The sequence below is a fragment of the Arachis hypogaea genome, chromosome 10 (genome assembly GCF_003086295.3).
Source record: "Arachis hypogaea cultivar Tifrunner chromosome 10, arahy.Tifrunner.gnm2.J5K5, whole genome shotgun sequence".
NCBI lineage: Eukaryota > Viridiplantae > Streptophyta > Magnoliopsida > Fabales > Fabaceae > Arachis > Arachis hypogaea.
Window position 1 is genome coordinate 98,645,498 of NC_092045.1, and position 20,105 is coordinate 98,665,602.

General features: G+C 30.7%; 1 protein-coding gene and 2 long non-coding RNA genes across 4 annotated transcripts; 1 reads left to right on the forward strand and 2 right to left on the reverse strand.

Moving 5' to 3' along the window:
• Positions 1-554: 554 nt before the first annotated feature.
• Positions 555-9,146, reverse strand: LOC112717795 (protein FAR1-RELATED SEQUENCE 5-like). The gene is made up of 6 exons (XM_025769734.1): positions 9,038-9,146; positions 3,151-3,263; positions 1,640-2,208; positions 1,466-1,525; positions 1,270-1,361; positions 555-817 (listed from the first exon to the last, which is right to left on the reverse strand). The coding sequence occupies exons 1-6, from the start codon at positions 9,144-9,146 to the stop codon at positions 555-557; spliced, it is 1,206 nt and encodes a 401-aa protein (XP_025625519.1).
• Positions 9,147-12,366: 3,220 nt separating this feature from the next.
• LOC112716081 (uncharacterized) lies at positions 12,367-15,564 on the reverse strand. 2 transcript variants are annotated; one of them, XR_011866812.1, is made up of 2 exons: positions 15,418-15,564; positions 12,367-13,267 (listed from the first exon to the last, which is right to left on the reverse strand). It is a non-coding gene; the product is annotated as an uncharacterized lncRNA (long non-coding RNA). The 2 variants fall into 2 exon arrangements; XR_003160154.3 differs by lacking the exon at positions 12,367-13,267 and adding an exon at positions 14,508-14,815 and having other exon boundaries at positions 15,418-15,557.
• Positions 15,565-16,031: 467 nt separating this feature from the next.
• LOC140175877 (uncharacterized) lies at positions 16,032-16,802 on the forward strand. The gene is made up of 2 exons (XR_011866813.1): positions 16,032-16,171; positions 16,482-16,802. It is a non-coding gene; the product is annotated as an uncharacterized lncRNA (long non-coding RNA).
• The last annotated feature ends 3,303 nt before the right edge of the window (positions 16,803-20,105 follow it).

Consider the following 20,105-nt stretch of genomic DNA (forward strand, 5'->3'; position numbering starts at 1 on the left):
CCGAGTCCTATAGGTATGTTGTATAGATTTATCTCTCTATTAATTGTGTTTCGAATAATTGGCATACTGGCGCTCCATTATCAGCTGTTGCTTGTGGTTGGACTTGTCGTTAATGATGAATTTTTGTTCTTTATCTCATTTTGCTGAGTTTGAGAAAAGGAAAAAAACTTGCAAAGATGCCATTTTGGGCTGGAGTGTGAGTACGTTAGGAGTATTTAATGTTATTAGCAAATTATTTTTTTGTACTCCATGTGAAGAAAAAAAATTCTTTTAGATATGGTGCAATTGAGATATTATGCCTTGATTTTTTTTAGTGTGAATTGCTTTAATTTTATAAGAGGTTGAGTTGGAATTTTGCATGAAATTTTTTAGTGTGAAGTGCTTTATCTTTATTAGTGTATGTAGTTAAACACTGACATGTCAAACACCATCTTTTGTTGGTCAACTTCACAAACTATACTTGTACCATGATGGTTGACTGAGGAGATGTCACAATCAGCCTTTCTTATAAATTGATCCTGAACGTCTCGAAACATGGAGTTTGTATATTCTCTCTAGAACTGCTTTTCTATTGGTGAGTTAGAAATACAAGGGATAATACTCCTTAAATCAGCAGCATCACACTCAAGCTCCTTTTGCTCCTTGTCTATAAAACAGTTTTGGTATTGGTGAACAAATAGCAACAAAGAGCTCTTACTGTTTAAGTACTTATCAAAAACTGAATGCATGATCTCACTACGTTGTGTGCTCCTCATGTCAGCCCAGAATTCATCCTTGAAAAATACTGGCACCCACATGTGTCGGTTAGCAAATATATCTGCAAATGAATAGGAAACAAAATACAAATAAAAAAAATAAATAGCATAAGTTAACCCATAAGTGCAACATCCATATTGACTATAAAATAACATCTATAAAAAAGCCACACATGGACAGCAATGAACCGGAAGATTATACTACCATTTAGCCACATAGAATTGTGGAGGTCATACTCTTCAATAAAATCGTGCCAATCTCTCTCAAATGAGTCCTTAGATTTGGATTCAAACACAATCCTCTTCATGCATGTGATAAGCTGATCGAAACGACGGTAACCTACCAGCTTGTTTGGTATCTTGTTTAGGATATGCCATATGCACCATCTATGACGTGTGTGTGGTAATGTGGTCTCTAATGCAGAATGCATCTGCAGCGACTGATCTGTTATAACACATATGGGGGCCTTACCCATGCACTTCAACCAAGTACGAAAAAGCCATTCGAATGTACGAGTGTCCTCATTCCGCAATAATGCGCACCCAAAAAGCGTAGACATCCCATGGTGGTTGACACCTACGAAAGACCCAAATGGCATGTCGTACCTAAACAATGGAAATATAAGAACATGTAATGTAGGTGGAAACTATAAATGCCTTTCATGGAAAAAAGTCTAATTAAGTCCAATAGAAAAATAATAATTTCGTACCTATTAGTTTTGTAAGTAGTGTCAAACATCACAACATCACCAAAATATTCCCATGCAGCTCTACACCGAGCATCAGCCTAAAACACATTTCTAATTCTATGATTTTCGTCCACATCTATTTCAAAGAAAAAGTTCGGATTGAGCTCCTTCATCCGTGAGAAGTGCTTAAGTAACTCTTTTGGATCTGTCTCATCCCCGAAAATGCGTAAGTGACGACTGATGTAATTTGTAACATTCTTCTCTGTAAAGGTGAGGTTGGCAGGGCCACCGACGGCATTGGCTAGTGCCTGGTACGTCTTACTCGGTCTAATGCCAGCTTGGTTATTTTGCTGTATCAGGTCCTTCACATGCATACTTAGCTGACGATTTGCTGAGAACATTCCAGATAGCTTCGGATTAAGCGGGTGAGAGTGGGATAACTCTACTCGAGAAATCCTCCACTGTCCTGTCATTTTATCTAATGCCAAATAGCAACGGGCTTTGCAGTTTGTTGAGGCCACCGTTTTCCTTCTCTTGCGTGCCTTTACACGGGATGTGCGGTATCCATCTCTGTTACAATGCAAAGTCTGATTAACAACCATCCTCTGATCGCTTCTAGTCTCCCAGCTAGTGGTTCTTATTTTGACGACAAATCCAGTCCTAGCCGCATATCGGTAATAATATGTACGCGCATCTTCTAATGTGCCGAAGCACATTCCCTCCTTGGGATCTAGCTCCTCTTCACCAATGGCTTGGTTTATGACCTGGAAAAAAACAAAGAAAGAAAAAAAAACAAATGAAACTCTACCTAGTAGTTAACTATACAAAAGTGAATAATTTCACTATCGAGTATAACAAAATAAAACACAATACTGTAATTTTAGGTGCTAATTTTGTTTTATTACGTATGTTAATGTGAATGTTAATTTTATGTAATTATTTTTTTATTTACATATATTTTTTATTTTTTTATTTACATTTTCTATTGCATTTTAAGTAATTTAGAATTAAATATTATAAAAAGTTATTGGTCATCAAAATACTTATTTTTATGATTTATCTCTCATTTAACTTAAAACACAGACAAGAGGATGAAAACACTCATGTCCTGACGTTTCTTTTTCAGAACAGGCGCAATGGTTGATTATATGTTCCAATAATAATAATAATAATGATAATAATGATAATAATAATAATTATCAAAGGCATATAGTAGGGACCATAGCTCCTATTTCTCTAGATTTTGTTTTAAAATCTTTCAAATATTTTTTTACATTAATAATATTTTATCTGCATAAATTTAAATATAAAAAAGTAATTGAAAAAATGAAAGAAGACCAATTTAATGAAATACTTATTATAGATTAGTTATTAAGAGTGGGCTAATGGAAAGAAATTTGAGTAGGTATATGAAGTTTTGGTGTAACCAATAGAATCCATCTGTCCAGTTTATATATAAAGTACAAACTTGCACGGTTCTATTTAAAAAGTAAAAAATCAGTTTATTTATAACGATTTATTTTTGTTTGTGATGATGCTAAAGTGAAGAGGGATATATATATAACATGAGTGATCATGTATCATTTGTCGATGTCAAATTTATTTTTTCTTTGACATAAATAGCAAACAAATAATGATCAAGAATGGTACGTATATAAGTAAAATGCTAAAAAATACACAAAAAATAATTCGGGTAATTATCATACCTCATTAGAGTTAGTGTAGTTTTTCATATTTTCAGAACTTGATTGACTGGCAACAATTTTATTTGGTGAGTCTGTCTGTTGTTCAAATTCTTCAGCACCTTCTGTCATAGGTACTGTATTAAGGTCAAAATCAATTGCCATACAAATTACAATGATAAAAATAATTTTTTATAAAATTTTTTGACTTATACACTATTGTACTTGCAATGGTGTTATTCTTGTGATTTTTGAAAGAGTATGAGTGAATTAACATAAAGTATATATTAGGATAGGTTTCATGTTTCATATCTACAATAATTGATGATAAATACCATAACGGACAAAGAATCAATTGCAATTATTTAATGTAATTGATATTATAATTACCGTTTTTAAATAAAATCATTATTAATCTTTATTGTATTCTTATATATAAAAATCAAATTATAAAACAGAATATTAAATATTAATTACAATAGTGTCTAATAAAAAGGTATATGATTTTATAATTAATATCATTAATAAACAGATTTGATAAGAACAGTGATAAGTAGAATGATAAGAGAGTGGAATAAAAAATAAAACTGTTATTAAGAGATATAAATGATGTAAATTATGGAAAATTCTGGCTGATTATAGCTGAAAAATTTTGGTTACCAAACTTTTACCATGAATAAACATTAATATTAATACTATTTTTTTACACAAAATACATAATCCTCCAGTTAAACCCTATAGTTTTACACAAAAGTAACTACTATAATGCAATTTCTTAGCTAACATATTAATTCTAATATCTCTAGTCTCTATCAGGTAAATAATGGACAACTTATATTTTTTAATTTTAGATGTTATTGCGGTGGCCGCACACCCCGACAATTTCAACTAAGAACAATCATGGCTCCCCGCCTCCTCAACCTTGGTTTGGATTCTCTGGGGCTCTTCAATTTTGTCTTTGTATGCTACTTCTTTAGTGTTTTTATCTTCATGCTTTCTTTTGCTCTACTTGTTCTTGTTGCCTGCTTCTGTCTTTTCATTTTAGTTGTATATTAACATCAATGGTTATATGTTTTCTCTGTCCCTTTTAAATTTTAGCCTCTCATTCATTCCTTCTAGCAGTTCATTCTCTCATACTTTGATGATTTTCATGTGTTTGTTGCCTACTTTTTCACTTTCTTCATCCTCTTCAGGGGTTAATTCTACATAGTAGTAGCCTCCAGCTATATCCTTATGCACTTGTTTTGCTCTTTTCTATTGTGCTTTTTTTTTCGGTTTCTCACGGTAATTTCCCAACCCAGCAGGTTAATGACTAATCCGTCGCAATACTGAGTTTTATTTAAGGATTTGCTGCTAACCAATGGATTGCTGCATGCACAAAACGAGATTTGAACCCCCGACATTTGTTTAAGCGGACTAGTAAACTAACCACTAAACCAACCCAACTTGGTTCTTTTCTGATGTGCTTTGTTGCTTGTTTATTTGACTCTCTCATAGCCCAAATGTGTTTTTTTGTCCGGTTCTTGATAATTGTGTTGCCTCCCATTGGATTTGTATTTATTGAAGCTTTCCTTGCCAAGAGTGCTTATTAATTTGAGAATTTGGACCACTTGTATTTTGCACTTTGGGTTGCATATTATTCATGATGATTTTCATGTGTTGTCCTATATTATGTTGGCTATTTTGATATTATTCTACTAATTCCTTTTTGTCCTCTTTTTGTTGAGGTTTGTGCTCATGTATATTAGTTAGCCCATTTTGCTATGTGATGCTTCTAGTCTTCAATTTTCTTTCATCCTCCATTCTTTCTTTAACCCTAATCGCTTTGGTGTTTGTAGACTTTTTCGTGACATTGTCATACTGATTGATTAGGTCTCCCTCTGACCTTTCTTGTGTGGCTAACTTTTTTTTCTTTGTAGTCGTTCTTTCGCCGCCCATCTTTCTTACTGTATTATCCAAACTTTTAGTATGTCCTGATAGTACTAAAATGCATTACAAATTTATTTTCTTTTATCTGTTTTAGTTTTAAAAAAATTTCAAAAAATTTTTGTTTTTTATTTATTAAAAATCATATATAAAAAATCTTCAAATAATAATAAACACCTAAATAGTATTAATAAATCTTATTGATGAGTCTATATTTGACGATAATTTTTCGTTTGAATTGAACGGATTTCATCACATAAACTCACACTTAATCACTAAAATAGCATACTTTTGTGATTTCTCTCTAATTTAAACCTAAATGTGAAAACATGTATTTTTGTGCTTAAATTGATCAATTTAATTCTACTTTTATTCCATTCGATGTCGTAATATGTTTTGTTAAGTAATTTCAGGTCAATTAGGTAAGAATGATTTGGTAAAAGTGGAAGGAAGCAATCAAAACGAGAAATTTCATGAAGAAAACAAAGGAAAAACAAACAGTCAAGTGTGCATACGCACAACCTCCTGTGCGTGACTTCATTAATGAAGCACGTGACTCGCGAATTTGAGGCTCTCTTGGCTCAATTTTTGGAGTTGATGAAGCCATTTGGAGTGCTATATCAAGAGTACATCATTCCATACGAAGGGGAGCTCACTTTACATGAGAAAACACATTAGGAGTATGAGTAGTGTAGTTTAGGAAATTCTCTCTTAGGATTTTACTAAATTTTCATTGTAAAATTTTATACTTTCAGTTTTAATCTTGGATTTTGCTCATCTTTATTGTAAGCACTCTTTAATTTCCTCTTTAATTACACTACTCTTGCTACTTTGTCTTATGGTTCAAATTATTTTGTTAATACATGCAATTTTGATTTATTGAATCTTTTGTGTATGAATTTGGTCTTTTATAATTTCTATATGCATGATTGAGTTTATATTGTTGATATTGTGAATAGTTTGATTATAGTTTTCATTTTTCTTTGCAATTTCTTATGTTTTACTTTTATGCCCACCAAATATTTGTGAAAATGCCACTTGAGAATTTTGAGTAGATTTTCACACCTTGCCTTGAGAAATGAGTTCCTAGAATACTAAAGTCATAATGTCTGACATTTAGTGGCAATTATTGGGTTGTTAGTTGCCTCTTATTTTTATGGACGTTAACTTTTACTAAGTTAATTAGTAAGTTAGATAGGACTTATAGATTAAGTTCAATTATGCTTGCTTGACTTACTTCTCGATGTTAGGGGTTGACGAAGTGAGATTACTCATCATAGTTGCCACAGTTGTGGTTATGACGATGATGGGATTCCTTAATTCTCATCCCCAAGTTAAGGTTCTTTTATGCATTTATAGCATTTTCACTAAGTTTTGATCTTCTTTCTTTTTTATTGTATTAATTTCCTTTTTTATCATTTGTTAGTTCTTTTATTTCTTGGTTCTTTTAATCTTTCGTTCCTTGATTGAAGAAACCCCTTTCTTCACAACCAAGAGTGTGACATCTTAATTGCATAGTCCGAAGGAGACGACCCACAACTTCAAACTCTCGGTTATTAATTTATTTTAGATTGTGACATCTTTGAATAAACTTTGATTGAGTGCTAAATGTGGATTTGGACTATACTTGCAAGAAGAAATTCTATTTTGTGAAATTCGAAACCCGCTTCGGCCCTTGTCACTTATACAAGTAAAATCAAGTGAAACTCAAATACAACACCTACCCCTCTGTATAAAATAAAAACTTAAGCAACAAGAGAGAGAATTCTATAAAAGCAACTTAACTCATAAACAATTTCATTTATTCGTCTGTAGCTTCATACTGAGTCTTCGAACTTGTATTACTAAAAGGGGTGAAAAATTTTGGGATGAGAACTAACCACTCGTGCTCAGTAGAGGTCGAGAATGCCGCAAAAGTAAAGAATAAATGCATATAACTCTCTTATTTTTCAAGAATAATTTCTTTTATTAAACCTTTAAAATTTTGAGTCTTACTTTAAATGATTCAGCAGTTTCCTTCAAATTACATTATTTTAAAATAATTAAAAATAATTTTCAGTTACATTAATCAATCCTCAATTATCTCAGTTTATAGTCATACTTATAAACCAACAAGAACAAGCAAGGTACACAATACAAATATATAAGCAACACACACAAGTTAAATAACAAGAAATTTCACAAATAACATAAAACAACAATAGAAGGCACACTAAGCAATTCATACAAATGCATATGATGAGTGTCTACATGTCGGTTTCTTACCCGATACCCGACAGTAGTCCTGAGATAGGCGTTACATATCGCCGTCCCTACTTCAGCCAACGTCCTTTTCATGAGCGTTATGTATCGCCATCTTCATGGGGAACCTTCCTTCCGGTTTCAAGTGGGCATTACGTATCGCTGTCCCCGTTGAACCTTGTCCTTCGAATCTCAAGTAAACGTTCTCGCTAAGTCTCATGCACAATATCTCAAGTGAGCGTTATATTTACCTTTCTCACGAGATTGTGCCCAAAATCAAGTTCTTTAATTTAAATCATTCAATCTTTTCTTTAATTTTTATTCCTCAAACCTCATTTCCTTAAACCTTAAACCTTAATCTTCAAACCTCTCTTGACCTTACCTTTACTCCTTTTCTTAACTTTTTCCTTAATTTTCCTCTTTAACCTTTTTTCTTAACTTTATTTTTTCTTTACTTATACCCTTAACCTCTTTTATATATATATATATATATATATAAATAAAGGCACACTTTAATCCTTATTTTTTACGTAATTATTTTCTTACTCTTAAATTTATATATATATGCATTTTAATCCTTATCTTTTATATAATTACTTTCTTACCCTTCAAACTCGACTTGATTTAACCTTTACTCTCATATATTCCCTTAAACTTCTCCTTATCTTTCTTAAGCATTCTTTTAATTCATACTTAAGTACTTTAAAATTTAACCTTAACATAAAAAAAATATACTTGCTTTTTTTTAACTTGTAATAACAATAACCAACATCAACCCATTATTTAAATATCTATTTCAGTTTCTTTACAATTTAAAAGTCACTTAAATCGTATGAATAACCAACATACTTCAAGCATAGGTTCATTATGTCTATTCTGAACCAGTTGATTTTTCATACTTTGCCAAACTTCAAAACACAATTCAATTTAACTAAGTCCTTATATTTTATAAAAATTGGGACATAACTTCTCCTAAAAATAGAACTTAACCACCTTTATGGTTTCCTCAATCTCAACAATCCACCAATCTTTTTTTAACAATTTTTCAACAATAACAGTTTTTTCAAAAATCAACTTATCATATTTTAATTTAATCAATAACTTTAAATCAATCACCATTTATAGCCACAACTCGACAAATTCTCTTTACAACCAGCTAAAAATCAGAATTTTTAGCATTCTCAAATAATTAGAAAATCAAATGCATATTCATCAAATTCAGTCATTTTCATAGTCACAAATCCAATTCAAACTCATCATTCAATCATTCCAAACAATCATGAATTATTTGTAATTATTCGATAAATTTTATTGGCATTCATAATCTAAAATCGTTAGTTTGAAAATGAATCCCCTACCTCAATTAACTGTAATTTGCATAATTAAGCGTATTAAATTCCTTTTTTTCTCGGCCCACAACAGCAGCAGCTGCATTCACGACTCCGTTTACTTCCGCAACAATAGCAGCAATTTTTATTTCAACCGTGCAATTATCAAAATTCGACCCCAAAATATTAACATCGCAAAATTCTCAGATAACCAAAAACGCTAGTAGTAAGTATGCTAATGATGTATTCTCTGACAAAACCGCATGAGGACTCCTTTGAAATTTGGATATATCATATCCATTGACCCAATGGACTTATTCTCAGTGAAGCTGGGAAGCACTTCGAATTGAATAGAATAAATGAATCTCACGAACGAATGCATCTTGAACAATCTCCTGGACGATAAAGACCCATACCACCATAGTAATAGCAATCATTATCGCCACAGCTATCGCCTCCTCCTTTGTATCCACCACCACGCACAACAACCGTGACGACCACCACCATAGCATCCTCTACCACCATAGTCCTTGTCGCCTAGTCTACCACAATAATCTTTACTACCATATCTTACCTGTACAAAAATATACACTGATTTATTTGTTTAAACAGTCATGATTTGGGTTTGTAATGGAGAGGAATGAGAGAGCAAGAGTGGAAGACAAAAAAGAATAAAATAATACAGTTATCTATTTTAATAATGATATCTAATCACATTAAAGTGAAAAGTGAACAAATAGTCCCTATAGCAGAAGGAAATTAATGGGAGAAAAGGGTACATGACAAGGATTTAAAAAAAAAAAGTGAAATTAGATATAAAATGCATGAATGTATAGAAAGAGAGAGAGTATAAATAAGACTTTTTAGAATTGAAAACATCTTAAAGAATTTAACCCTCATGACCTTTCCTTAAAGATAGATCAATATTCTACTTACTGACAACACTCAATTATAATTTTAGTTATGGACTTTATTAAATAAATAATAATTTTTATGAACAATGTGAACAATGAGTTTTAAAATTGATTTAATAGAGTAAAAACACATTACATTTTAAATTATTCACCTAAATCTTAATATTAGGATAACTATCTGCACACCTAGTAAATTAAACATCTGATATATCCATTATTCACATTATTTAGTATTTTCATTGTCTACCTATACCTTTTTTTTTAGTATTAGATATTAGGCTAACCCGTTAAGGTTTTGTGTTTCTCTCCCCAAAAAAAGAAAAAACGATTCGAATATTATCGGTTTTGTCCGGGTTATGGGCCATAACTCAGTTAAAAGGCTCATTGACTGGGCTAACCATTTTCAGTGGTCGCAAAATAAAAATAGAATGATATAATCGACCATATTTTCGTTTTGTTGGGTTTACATATCAAGCAATTGCCCATGTAGTTTCCTATTACATAGTTTTTCTTTTACGCTGGAAATAAAGATGATGTTCTTTATGGGCTTCTAAGTTCTATCTTTTGACCCAGAAACAAATGGTTTCTATCATTTAGACAAAAATTAATTACAAGTTAAAAAAAATCAAAAAATAATTAAAACAAAGACTCTTGTGATCAATACCAAAAAAAAAAGACCCTTGTGATCCTGTCATGAAAATGAAATCTCGCGACTGTTAAAAGGCTAGTGAAATTGTTTTAAATGAAATTATATTTACAGTTAAAAAATAGCAAAACCAAACTATAGAATTGTTCGACCGAAAAAAAAAATGAAAAAAGAGAGAAAACAGTAAGCATGAGAATTGCCGAATTGGAATAGAATTCATCCGGCGAATATATTCATCCCTTGCATTATTTAACAAAAAGTCAACATGCCTGTACAAATCATAGAAATTGTGTGCATAATATGAATTAATGTTGTATGTTAAGTATTATACAATATCAATTAAATGTTATATTTACTTTTAGAATTTTATTACGTTGTTATATATAGTATCTAAAATTATATTTGTTAATTTACTATCAGGTCAAGTTCATCCATTATTGCTCGGGCTAGCATCCAAGAAATAATCAGACAAAACGATTACTTTTCTTTAGAGTTAGTCATGAAACTAAAAATTATATGCTATTTTTTTAGGTACAATTATATGCTATTCAAACTGTTACATGAGCAAGTTCTTTTTATGTATTTTTTGAATAACTGATTATAGAAACTAATTATAGGAAGTTAGATTAATTATAATTAGTAGAAAAGATTTTTTTAATGATCTTTTTTAAAAGATCTTTTACAAAAGTAAAAGTAATTTTATATTTGGATATTTTATGTAAAAATATCTTTTATCTATTAATTATGTTTGGGTGAAATAAGATAAAAAATATTTTTTTATTCATTTATTATGTGAAAATATATTTTTTAAGAAAAAAATCTTTTTAAAAAATATGTAAATTGTAGCTTCTCAAAAAAAATATTTTATTAATTTTTTTAGTACTTTTAGTTTTACTATTAGAAATTTGCCAAATATATTAAAAAATAAAAAATATTTTTTATTGAAAAAAGATATTTTTTTATCAATTTAGGGCTTGTTTTGGCACTATTTTCGAAAAAGATTTTTTACAAAAGTAAAAGTGATTTTATGTTTAGATATCTCATATAAAAAGATTTTTTTATTTATCAATTATGTTTGGATAAAATAAGATAAAAATACTTTTTTGTTCATTTATTATGTGAAAAATATATTTTTTTAAAGAAAAAAAAATCTTTTAAAAAAGCATGTAAATTGTAGCTTCTCAAAAAGGTCTTTTATTATGTGCTTTTATTTTTACTATTAAAAATTTACCAAACACACTAAAAAATAAAAAATATCTTTTTCATTGAAAAAAAATATTTTTTTATCGATTTAATGCGCCCAAACAAGCACTTAATGGCACCCAAATAAGTACTTAGTTAAGTTGATGTGGCAATAAGGCTGGGTTTGGTAAAGCTTTTTGAAGAGGTGTTTGTGCTTTTTAAAAGCATAAGCACCTCATTTTGTGTTTGGTAAATTAAAAAGCCCAAATGCTTGTGCTTGCGGCTTTTAAAAGTTAGGAGTGCTTTTGAAAGCACCTAAGAGGGAGCTTTTCAAAGTTGGCTTGTGTTTATCAAAATTAAAAAAAATCTAATATAATAAATATTCAAAATTACCATTATTAATTATTAACACTAGATTTTATTTATTTTTTCACACATATTTTCCGCCATTATGTTGCCATTGGAATCGTCATATATTTCTAATTTCTCAACCTAACCTTCACAAATTCTAACACAATCTTCATATAATTTTACTTGAGATATGTGTCTCATTTTCTGTGATTTGTAGAAGTGAATCAATATATATAGATGAGTAATAGACATATCAGTATTAACATTGGATTACATACAAGTTTTATTATTGACTAATGATAACTCTATTTATATTAGTATAGAGAGTAAATCAAATAAATATTTAAATTATTGGTCTCTAAAATTTGAAAAAAAATATTATTCTTCGTTAAAAATATATTTATTATAATTTTTTTAATTTTTAAAAGCTGTTTTACCAAATACAATTATAATACTTGTGTTTATTAAAAGCTATCTTTAACGTGATTTTACCAAACGCAAATGTTGTAGCTTTTAAAAAGTCGTCTTTTAAAAGACAGCTTTCATAAGCTACTTTTAAAAAGTAAAAGCTTTATCAAACCAAGCCTATGCTAATAGTTAAGTGTATTTAGAAAAAGATTTTTTGTTTTGAGTCTTTGTATAAATAGAGAAATTATAACTTGTAATAGGTTCTCTTTTTTAAGCTTTCTGAAATGAGAAATTACAGAAACAAAGACTGAGATTCAAAACTACAATCTCTAATTACAAAATTTTAGTGAGGGTTCTCTCTTCCTTTACAACTCAATGAACTCACCCTTTAACATGGTACGGTGAGAATGGAATTGAGATTTGAGAGTGATGGAAGATCGAGAAGTTTCGCAAGGGGCTAAATCCAGTGAAACATCTCATTTTTCTTCCGTCTTCAATTTTTTTTTTTTAATCTAGTGAACACCCCTCTTCTCCTCCGTCTACAATTTTTTTCTCCATCTTCTCTTTCTTCTCTTCCTTCAAAAACTCACACAACAGAGGCTAATGAGATCTGAGGTGTTTGATTCGACAAGTTTTGGATTCAGGCATCAGTTCTGATCAGCGAGTTTTTGGAAAAAAAGTACGAGTCTATGTTTGGATTCATAAATAAAATCGGTGACTAGTTTTTTTTGGGCTTTCTTTCAATAAAGGAGCCAGAGTCTAATTCGAGCTTTTTATCGGTAGATTTCCAAACATTCACAAACTTAAAGAATCGGTACAATCTTATGCAGTCGAATTTGAATCGGGTTTAAGCAAATCCAGCGTTGGATCTGATGAATCCTTACTTCCTTCATCTTGGAGAGAATTCAAGTTCTGCATTAATTTCAACGGTACTGGGAGCAAACAAATATCAAGTTTGGGAGAAGACTATGTGAAAAGCGCTGAGGTCACAAATAATAAGGTAAAGTTTATTAATGGATCGACTCAAAAACCACTAGAAAGGGATCAATTATTTGAGGCCTGGAAGCATTGTAACACCTATGTAGTTTCTTGGATTAACCATTCTCCGAGTCCAGACATAGCTCAAAGCGTGATTTGGATTAATTCTGTTGAAGAACTATGGAACGAATTGTAAGAAAGATATTGCTAGGGAGACATTTACAGGATTACAAGATTGGAAGAAGAAATGTTCATAATCAAACAAGGATAGTTAACCGTGACAACATATTACACAAAATTAAAGACAATTTGGGAGGAACTCGACAATTTTCGTCTAATACCAGCTTGTTCAAGACGCGTTAATGAATGTAACTGTGAAGTAAAAATTATGAGAGGATATAAAAAAGAGTCTCGTGTGGTTCGTTTTTTGAGGGGTCTAAGTGACCAATATTAAAGTGTGCAATCACAGATTATGTTAATGAAACTTCTGCCAAAGGTGGGATATGTCTTTGCATCTTTTCTACAGTAAGAAAAATAATTGAGTACAAGTAAGATTTTGGATGGCAAAATACTCTTGATTAATGCAAAGAATGGAGTTGGAAATGAGAGAAATGAAACTGGAATAGGTGGCTATGGAAACTCTGGATGAGGTGGCGAAAGCTCCAAACAATGCACCTATTATGGAAGACATGATTAGGGGTGGGCATGGTTTGGATTTTTAAAAATCCAAAGTGGATCCACTTCAGAACTAATTTTGTGGTTCATAAAACTAAATCGGTTTGAAAAATAAAAATCGGTTTTAAATTGATTTTAGAATTTAAATTCGATTTTACTTACAAATCGGTTTTAAATTCGGTTTTTTAATATCCAAATCTAAAATTCGTTTTTTTTAAATTCTAGTTTTAAAATCATATTTTTTAACCAAAAATCCAGTTTTAAAACCAGTTTTTGAAAATTCAGTTTTAAAACCAATTTTTTCAACCAAAAATTTAATTTTAAAATTAGTTTTTTAAAATCTAATTTCCAAATATATTATTTGAACAGAGTAATGAAAAGAAAAATAGATACACATTTTGAAACTGTCCAAAAATTGCTTTAATCAGTATAAATGTAATAATAACATTACATTACAGAAAAAAATGTACTAATGTGTAAACGATAATAGTGAAGCTTTGGAGTCTTTAATTTACCGGCAAAAACATATTCAAAATAACAAGAAACTAATTTCCATACAAAATATGCATTAGAAAACACACACATTTAGATTTGAACTTATTGAACCAAAGTGGTATCATTAAATGGGTGTACAATTTGTTCTTAAGTTATATTGCATACCAAGCTGCATATTAGATTGGCCCATTTTTTTAACTAATGAAAAGAGGCTTTTATTCATAAATGGAGTTAGTCTTATCCAAACATCAATCCATATTAGAAAATATACTGCACCTCATGATAAATGGTCTTTACAAAAATCTTTGACTACACCAAATTCAAAATTTTGATAATTATAATATCAATTCATAGAAAAATTCTTAGTCTAAAAGATCAGCATCAAGTTTATATACCATACAATTCACAAGGCAACCACATAATCTTGCTGACTCCAAGATATGTCTTAAGTTGATCCTCTATTTGGTTATTCTCATATGAGAATTTTTGTTCTTATTCAAGAGACACTCTTTAGTGATAAGGAAAGTACTTGAAGCAAGAAAAGGCTGCTAAAATTAAAAAGAAGAACTTATAAATTTTGTAAGCTATATAGCTATAGAGCATTATATTCAAGCACAATTCATTTGATCTCAGAACATATATAAACGAAAGAATAAACTTAAACCGTAAGTTCATGAACATAATTACATATAAACAATCATCCTGCCTAGTTAGCACTTAATTTATGAAAGGATTAGCACTTAATGTCAAATTCCACACACACAAAAATCCGTTTAATTTTAAAACTTAATTCATGTTTATTCAAAAAAAAAAATTAGAAACACTTCTAAGTGTATTGTTCATGATCTATCAATAGATGTTCTTAACAAAATAGAAAAAGAAAATTTTGGCTATGTTCATTGATACATTGCATACAGAACTGTGCAATTGAAAACTTACAGGAACAAAATGCACTAAACTTAAGTTTATCACAGTTTTATAGTCAAAAAGAAAAAGAGGAAAAAATCATACCTCTTAGGCCACACTACAATGATAAACTAAAATAAGGGTTTTTAGATAAGTTTATATTATTCTTTTGAAATGATGGCACAACAACTAAACATGAGCAGAGGCGAAGTAAGAAGAAGGAGAAATGAGTGGTACTAACCCTGTGAGGCTGTGACCCAGAGGCAAGAAACACGAGCAGAGGCGAATGAAAAGCAAAAGAACCGGAAGCCCACACCTGTGACAGCGAGTCGGCAACAAGGAAGACGACAGCGGAGAAGACCAAAGGCAGAAGAAGAGAAATAGAGGTGAGGTCCGTTCAACATTGAAGGAGACAACAGGGTGCCAGTGCTGGCTGCGGCGGAGACTACCCGGTCGAAGGAGAAGAGGCAAAGGAGAAGAGGACTGGATTTTAGGATTTCTGCGAGTTAAGTGTGAACTGGTTCACCGAATTAGAGTTAGGATTTTTTTTTGAGATTTGGATCTGGATCCGGATTTAAAACTATTTAAATGGATTGGATTAAAAGCCAAACTATAAAATAAATTTAATTTGGTTTGAATTTTTTGTTTAAAATTGATTTTTTTAATGGTTTGGTTTGGATTTGGTTTAAAATCCAAAATTTGGATTTTTTTTATCCACTACTGGACATGATTACTTGGTGAATGTTTATTATAAAAAGCATGGTTATCCTCTTCATCTCAAGAATAACAATGTATCAATAAACAATATGGTAGCTGAGGATGACAATGATGAAATCAGTAGCCAATCTCAAAAGAAAATGAAAAAAATAAATCTAAGTTTTGTCTCACTTTGGATCAAAAGGAAGCACTGATTGCACTTTTAAGTCAACAAGAAGTTCAACCAAGGCATAACATCAATCAGATCACCACTTCAACCACACTACCATCTGATCAAGGTATATCTTATATAATGTCATTTTTAATTTTCAATCCCAAATCCTAGGTTATAGATTCAAGAGCAGCCAATCATATTGCATACTCACACAAATCATTTCATAGACTTTACCATATCTAATCTATCCCTTATTGACATGTTTGTGGCACAAGTACAACGGCGAAGATAGTAGGAACTGTTATTTTTTCAACCAACAACTTTTCAATATTTTCGATATTCGAAGTTTCAAATTCAATCTAATTTCTGTTTTAAAATTAACAACATATTCAAATTGTCAACTAATATTTGATGACAATAAATGTGTATTTCAGGAAAAGATCACACTACATACCATTGGTATAGCTGAAGAAAGGAAATGACTTTATGCATTTGAAGCTTTGGTTTCTATTCCAGCTACATCATCCACAATATTTTCATTTGCATTAAACATACAATCTACACAAATAAGTAAATCTACGTTATGGCACTTTAGATTAGGATATTTATCTGAACATAGGATACAAGTAATAAATAAAGACTATAGTGATTTGTATTTGTCTGGAAGTTACAAAATATGTGACTCATGCCATTATGCAAAACACAAAAGGCTCTATTTGTACCAAGAACTTCTAAAAGTAAAAATATTTTTGATAGTTGGGGTCTTATAAACACCACTTCAATTTCAGGTTTCAAATATTTTCTGTCTATAATAGATGATAAAAGTAGGTTTACTTGGCTGTATTTTAGGAAAACAAAAGAAGAAGTTGCTGATTTAGTTAAAATTTTTGTAAAATTCATTGAAACTCAATTTGAAACACAAATAAAGAAAGTTAGGACTGATAATGGTCCCGAGTTTAGATTAGCCAACTTCTATGCATCGAAAGGTATTTTACACCAAACATCCTGCGTTGAGACACCTCAACAAAATAGCATAGTTGAACGAAAACATCAACACCTTTTGGAGGTTACAAAGACATCGATGTTTCATTCAAATATGCTAAAGAAATTCTGGCACTATGCAGTAGCACATTCAGTGCATCTTTCTAGTACTTTGTTGAACAATGTCTCACTATATCAGATTCTTAATAAAAAAATTACCAGACATTTAACACCTTAAGATATTTAGATGTTTAGTATATGCCTCTATTCTAACAGCACATAGGAGCAAATTGGATGAAAAGAAAAGAAAGTGTGTCTATCTAGCAAGGAACTAAGGAAGGGGTTAAAGGACATATATTGTATGACTTAGGTAATAGAGACATTTTTATTTCACAAAATGTAACATTCTATGAGCATATTCTTCCATTTGCTCTACAAAAATCCATGCATAAGAGCCAAAATACATCTAAATTTATCCCCAATATTCCAATGCAAGATTTGGTTGCATTTGATGATCCCTTTTGCAATCTGGTTTGTAGTATGGCACAAATACATACAAATGGATCACAACAATTATCTATACATAGTGAATAGAATTTTAAAATACCCATTATTAAAACTCCTAACATTCATTCTCATGCATCATTCCACAATCAAGACACAATGCACTCTCAAACATAAACTGATTTCAATAATATTAAACCTGCATAACATAACTTTCAACTTAAGAGATCAACTAGAGAAATAAAAAGACCAACATACTTGAATGATTATCAATGCATGACTTCATGTACTAGTTTGCATAATGCGGAGTTAGATCTTTTATCTAACAGCACATTATATTTTTCTGATATTTTTTTTGAAAATCAACTTAGTTTATCAATAGATCAATCAAATAATTTCTTCGAACAATCATGCATTTTATTTTTTGACACACAACTTCCAAACACATCACCTCTTATTCTCTTAACTAAATCAACTTTACCTTCCACCACATCAAACACAAACCAACCAAAACACTTTTGTTATACTGAGGCCGTAAAGGATCCTAATTGACAAAAGGCAATTGATATGGAGTTAACTGTTTTAAAAGAAAATAAAACTTGGACTGTTGATCACCTTCCTGCTAGAAAAAGGGTCGTGGGATGCAAATGGGTTTTCAAATTGAAATTGAATCCGGATGGCATGATTGATAGGTATAAGACACGCCTCATAGCTCAAGAGTTTACTCAAACAGCGAGAGTTGATTACTTTGAGACCTTTAGTCTGTAGCAAAGATGAGTACCCATCAAATTCTTCTTTCTATTGCACCAGTAAACAATTGAATAGTACATCAATAAATGTAAATACGACCTTTTTTCATGGTGATTTATATTAGGAAGTGTATATGAAACCTCCACAAGGTTTAAAGCTCGCTAACTCTAACTTAGTGTGCAGACTAGACAGGTCATTATATGGCTTGAAATAAGACAGCAAATAATGGAACATAAAGCTGACTTCCACCTTAGTAATGCCAGGGTATCAATAGTCAAAATATGATTATAACCTTTTTAGTAATTCTACAAACACTAGTTTTACTCTTATATTAGTGTATGTAGATGATCTAATAATAGCAGGTGATGATTGCAAGGAGATACAATTCATCAAGCAGCATATCCATCAACTTTTTAAAATTAAAAATATAAGAAAATTACAATTATTTCTCGGTTTAGAGGTAGTTCGAAGCAAGAGGGGGTTCTATATGTGCCAAAGAAAATACTGCATTGATATATTAAAGGAGTATGCATGGGTTAATAGAAGCAAAAGTAGTGACAACTCCCATAGACTATACCACCAAGCTGTCAAAGCACTCAGGAACACTGTTTCAATCAAATTCAGAATATCGATGGCTGATTGGCAGGCTATTGTATCTCACCAATACTCGACTAGAGATAAGCTATGCTGTTGAAAAATTAAGCCAGTACCTAGATTATGCGACTGATAAGCACTTTAAGGCTGCATTAAACATGTTAAAATACCTTAAAGGAGATCCAGCACTAGGCCTAATGTTCTTAACTGAATCTGGCCTTGAGCCAACTAATTTTTCAGACAATGATTGGAGGACATGTTCCGATTCAAGAAGATCTATATTGGGTTACTATTTTTTTATGGGAAATTCAATTGTATCGTGGAAGAGCAAAAAATAAAATACAGTTGTTTGCTCATTCTGTGAAGTTGAATATAGAGCTCTAGCCATGGTAACTTGAGAAACACAATGGATTGCCTACATTTTGCAAGACTTGAAAGTGAAATTGAGAAGATCAATTGCTATTTATTGTGATAGCCAATCTACTTTATATATTGCAACAGATTCAGTGTTTCATGAAAAAACAAAATACATAGAAATGAATTGCTATATTGTAAAGGATAAGTAACAGGAACAAACAGCCAAGTTGTTGAATTTCAACAAACAACCAAGTTGCAAACATTTTGACCAAGACACTAGGCTCTAACCTGTTTTGGCAGTGCAATTTTAAGCTTAGAATGATAAATGAAGATCATTCCGACTTAAAAGAGGTGTTACATGAGCTAGTTCTTCTATGTATTTTCTAAATAATTAATTGTAAAAACTAATTGTACGAAGTTAGATTAATTGTAATTAGTTAGGTTGACGTGTCAGTAAATGTGCTAATAATAGTTAAGTATATTTAGAAGTGGGTTCTCTGTTTTAAGTCTTTGTATAAATAAGAGAATTATCATTTGTAAATAGATTTTCTTTTTCTAAATTTTTTGAAATGAGAAATTACATGAACAAAAATTGAAATTCAAGATTACAATATCTAGTTACAAAACCAAATATGAAATAGATTAAAATGGATATATCATTTAGAACTAGAACAATTATAAGAGCACATGATAAAAGAAAACAGAGAGATAGAATGAATTGAATTTTTTTTTAGCTCTAAAATATTATTTTTGATATATATATATATATATATATATATATATATATATATATATATATATATATATATATGTTAATTTGAATATCTGAATGTCTTTTTACAAATTTTTATGTTATAGTACTGAAAAAGGTG

What these genes read in the sequence shown, in the direction of transcription:
- LOC112717795 (XM_025769734.1), bottom strand. Translation starts at nt 9,146, where the DNA reads ATGGTGGTAGAGGATGCTATGGTGGTGGTCGTCACGGTTGTTGTGCGT. An exon ending in ACTACACTAACTCTAATGAG is followed by an intron (nt 2,209 to 3,150) that starts GTATGATAATTA and finishes GTTTTTTTCCAG; the next exon opens with GTCATAAACCAAGCCATTGG. An exon ending in GATGAGACAGATCCAAAAGA is followed by an intron (nt 1,526 to 1,639) that starts GTTACTTAAGCA and finishes TGCTCGGTGTAG; the next exon opens with AGCTGCATGGGAATATTTTG.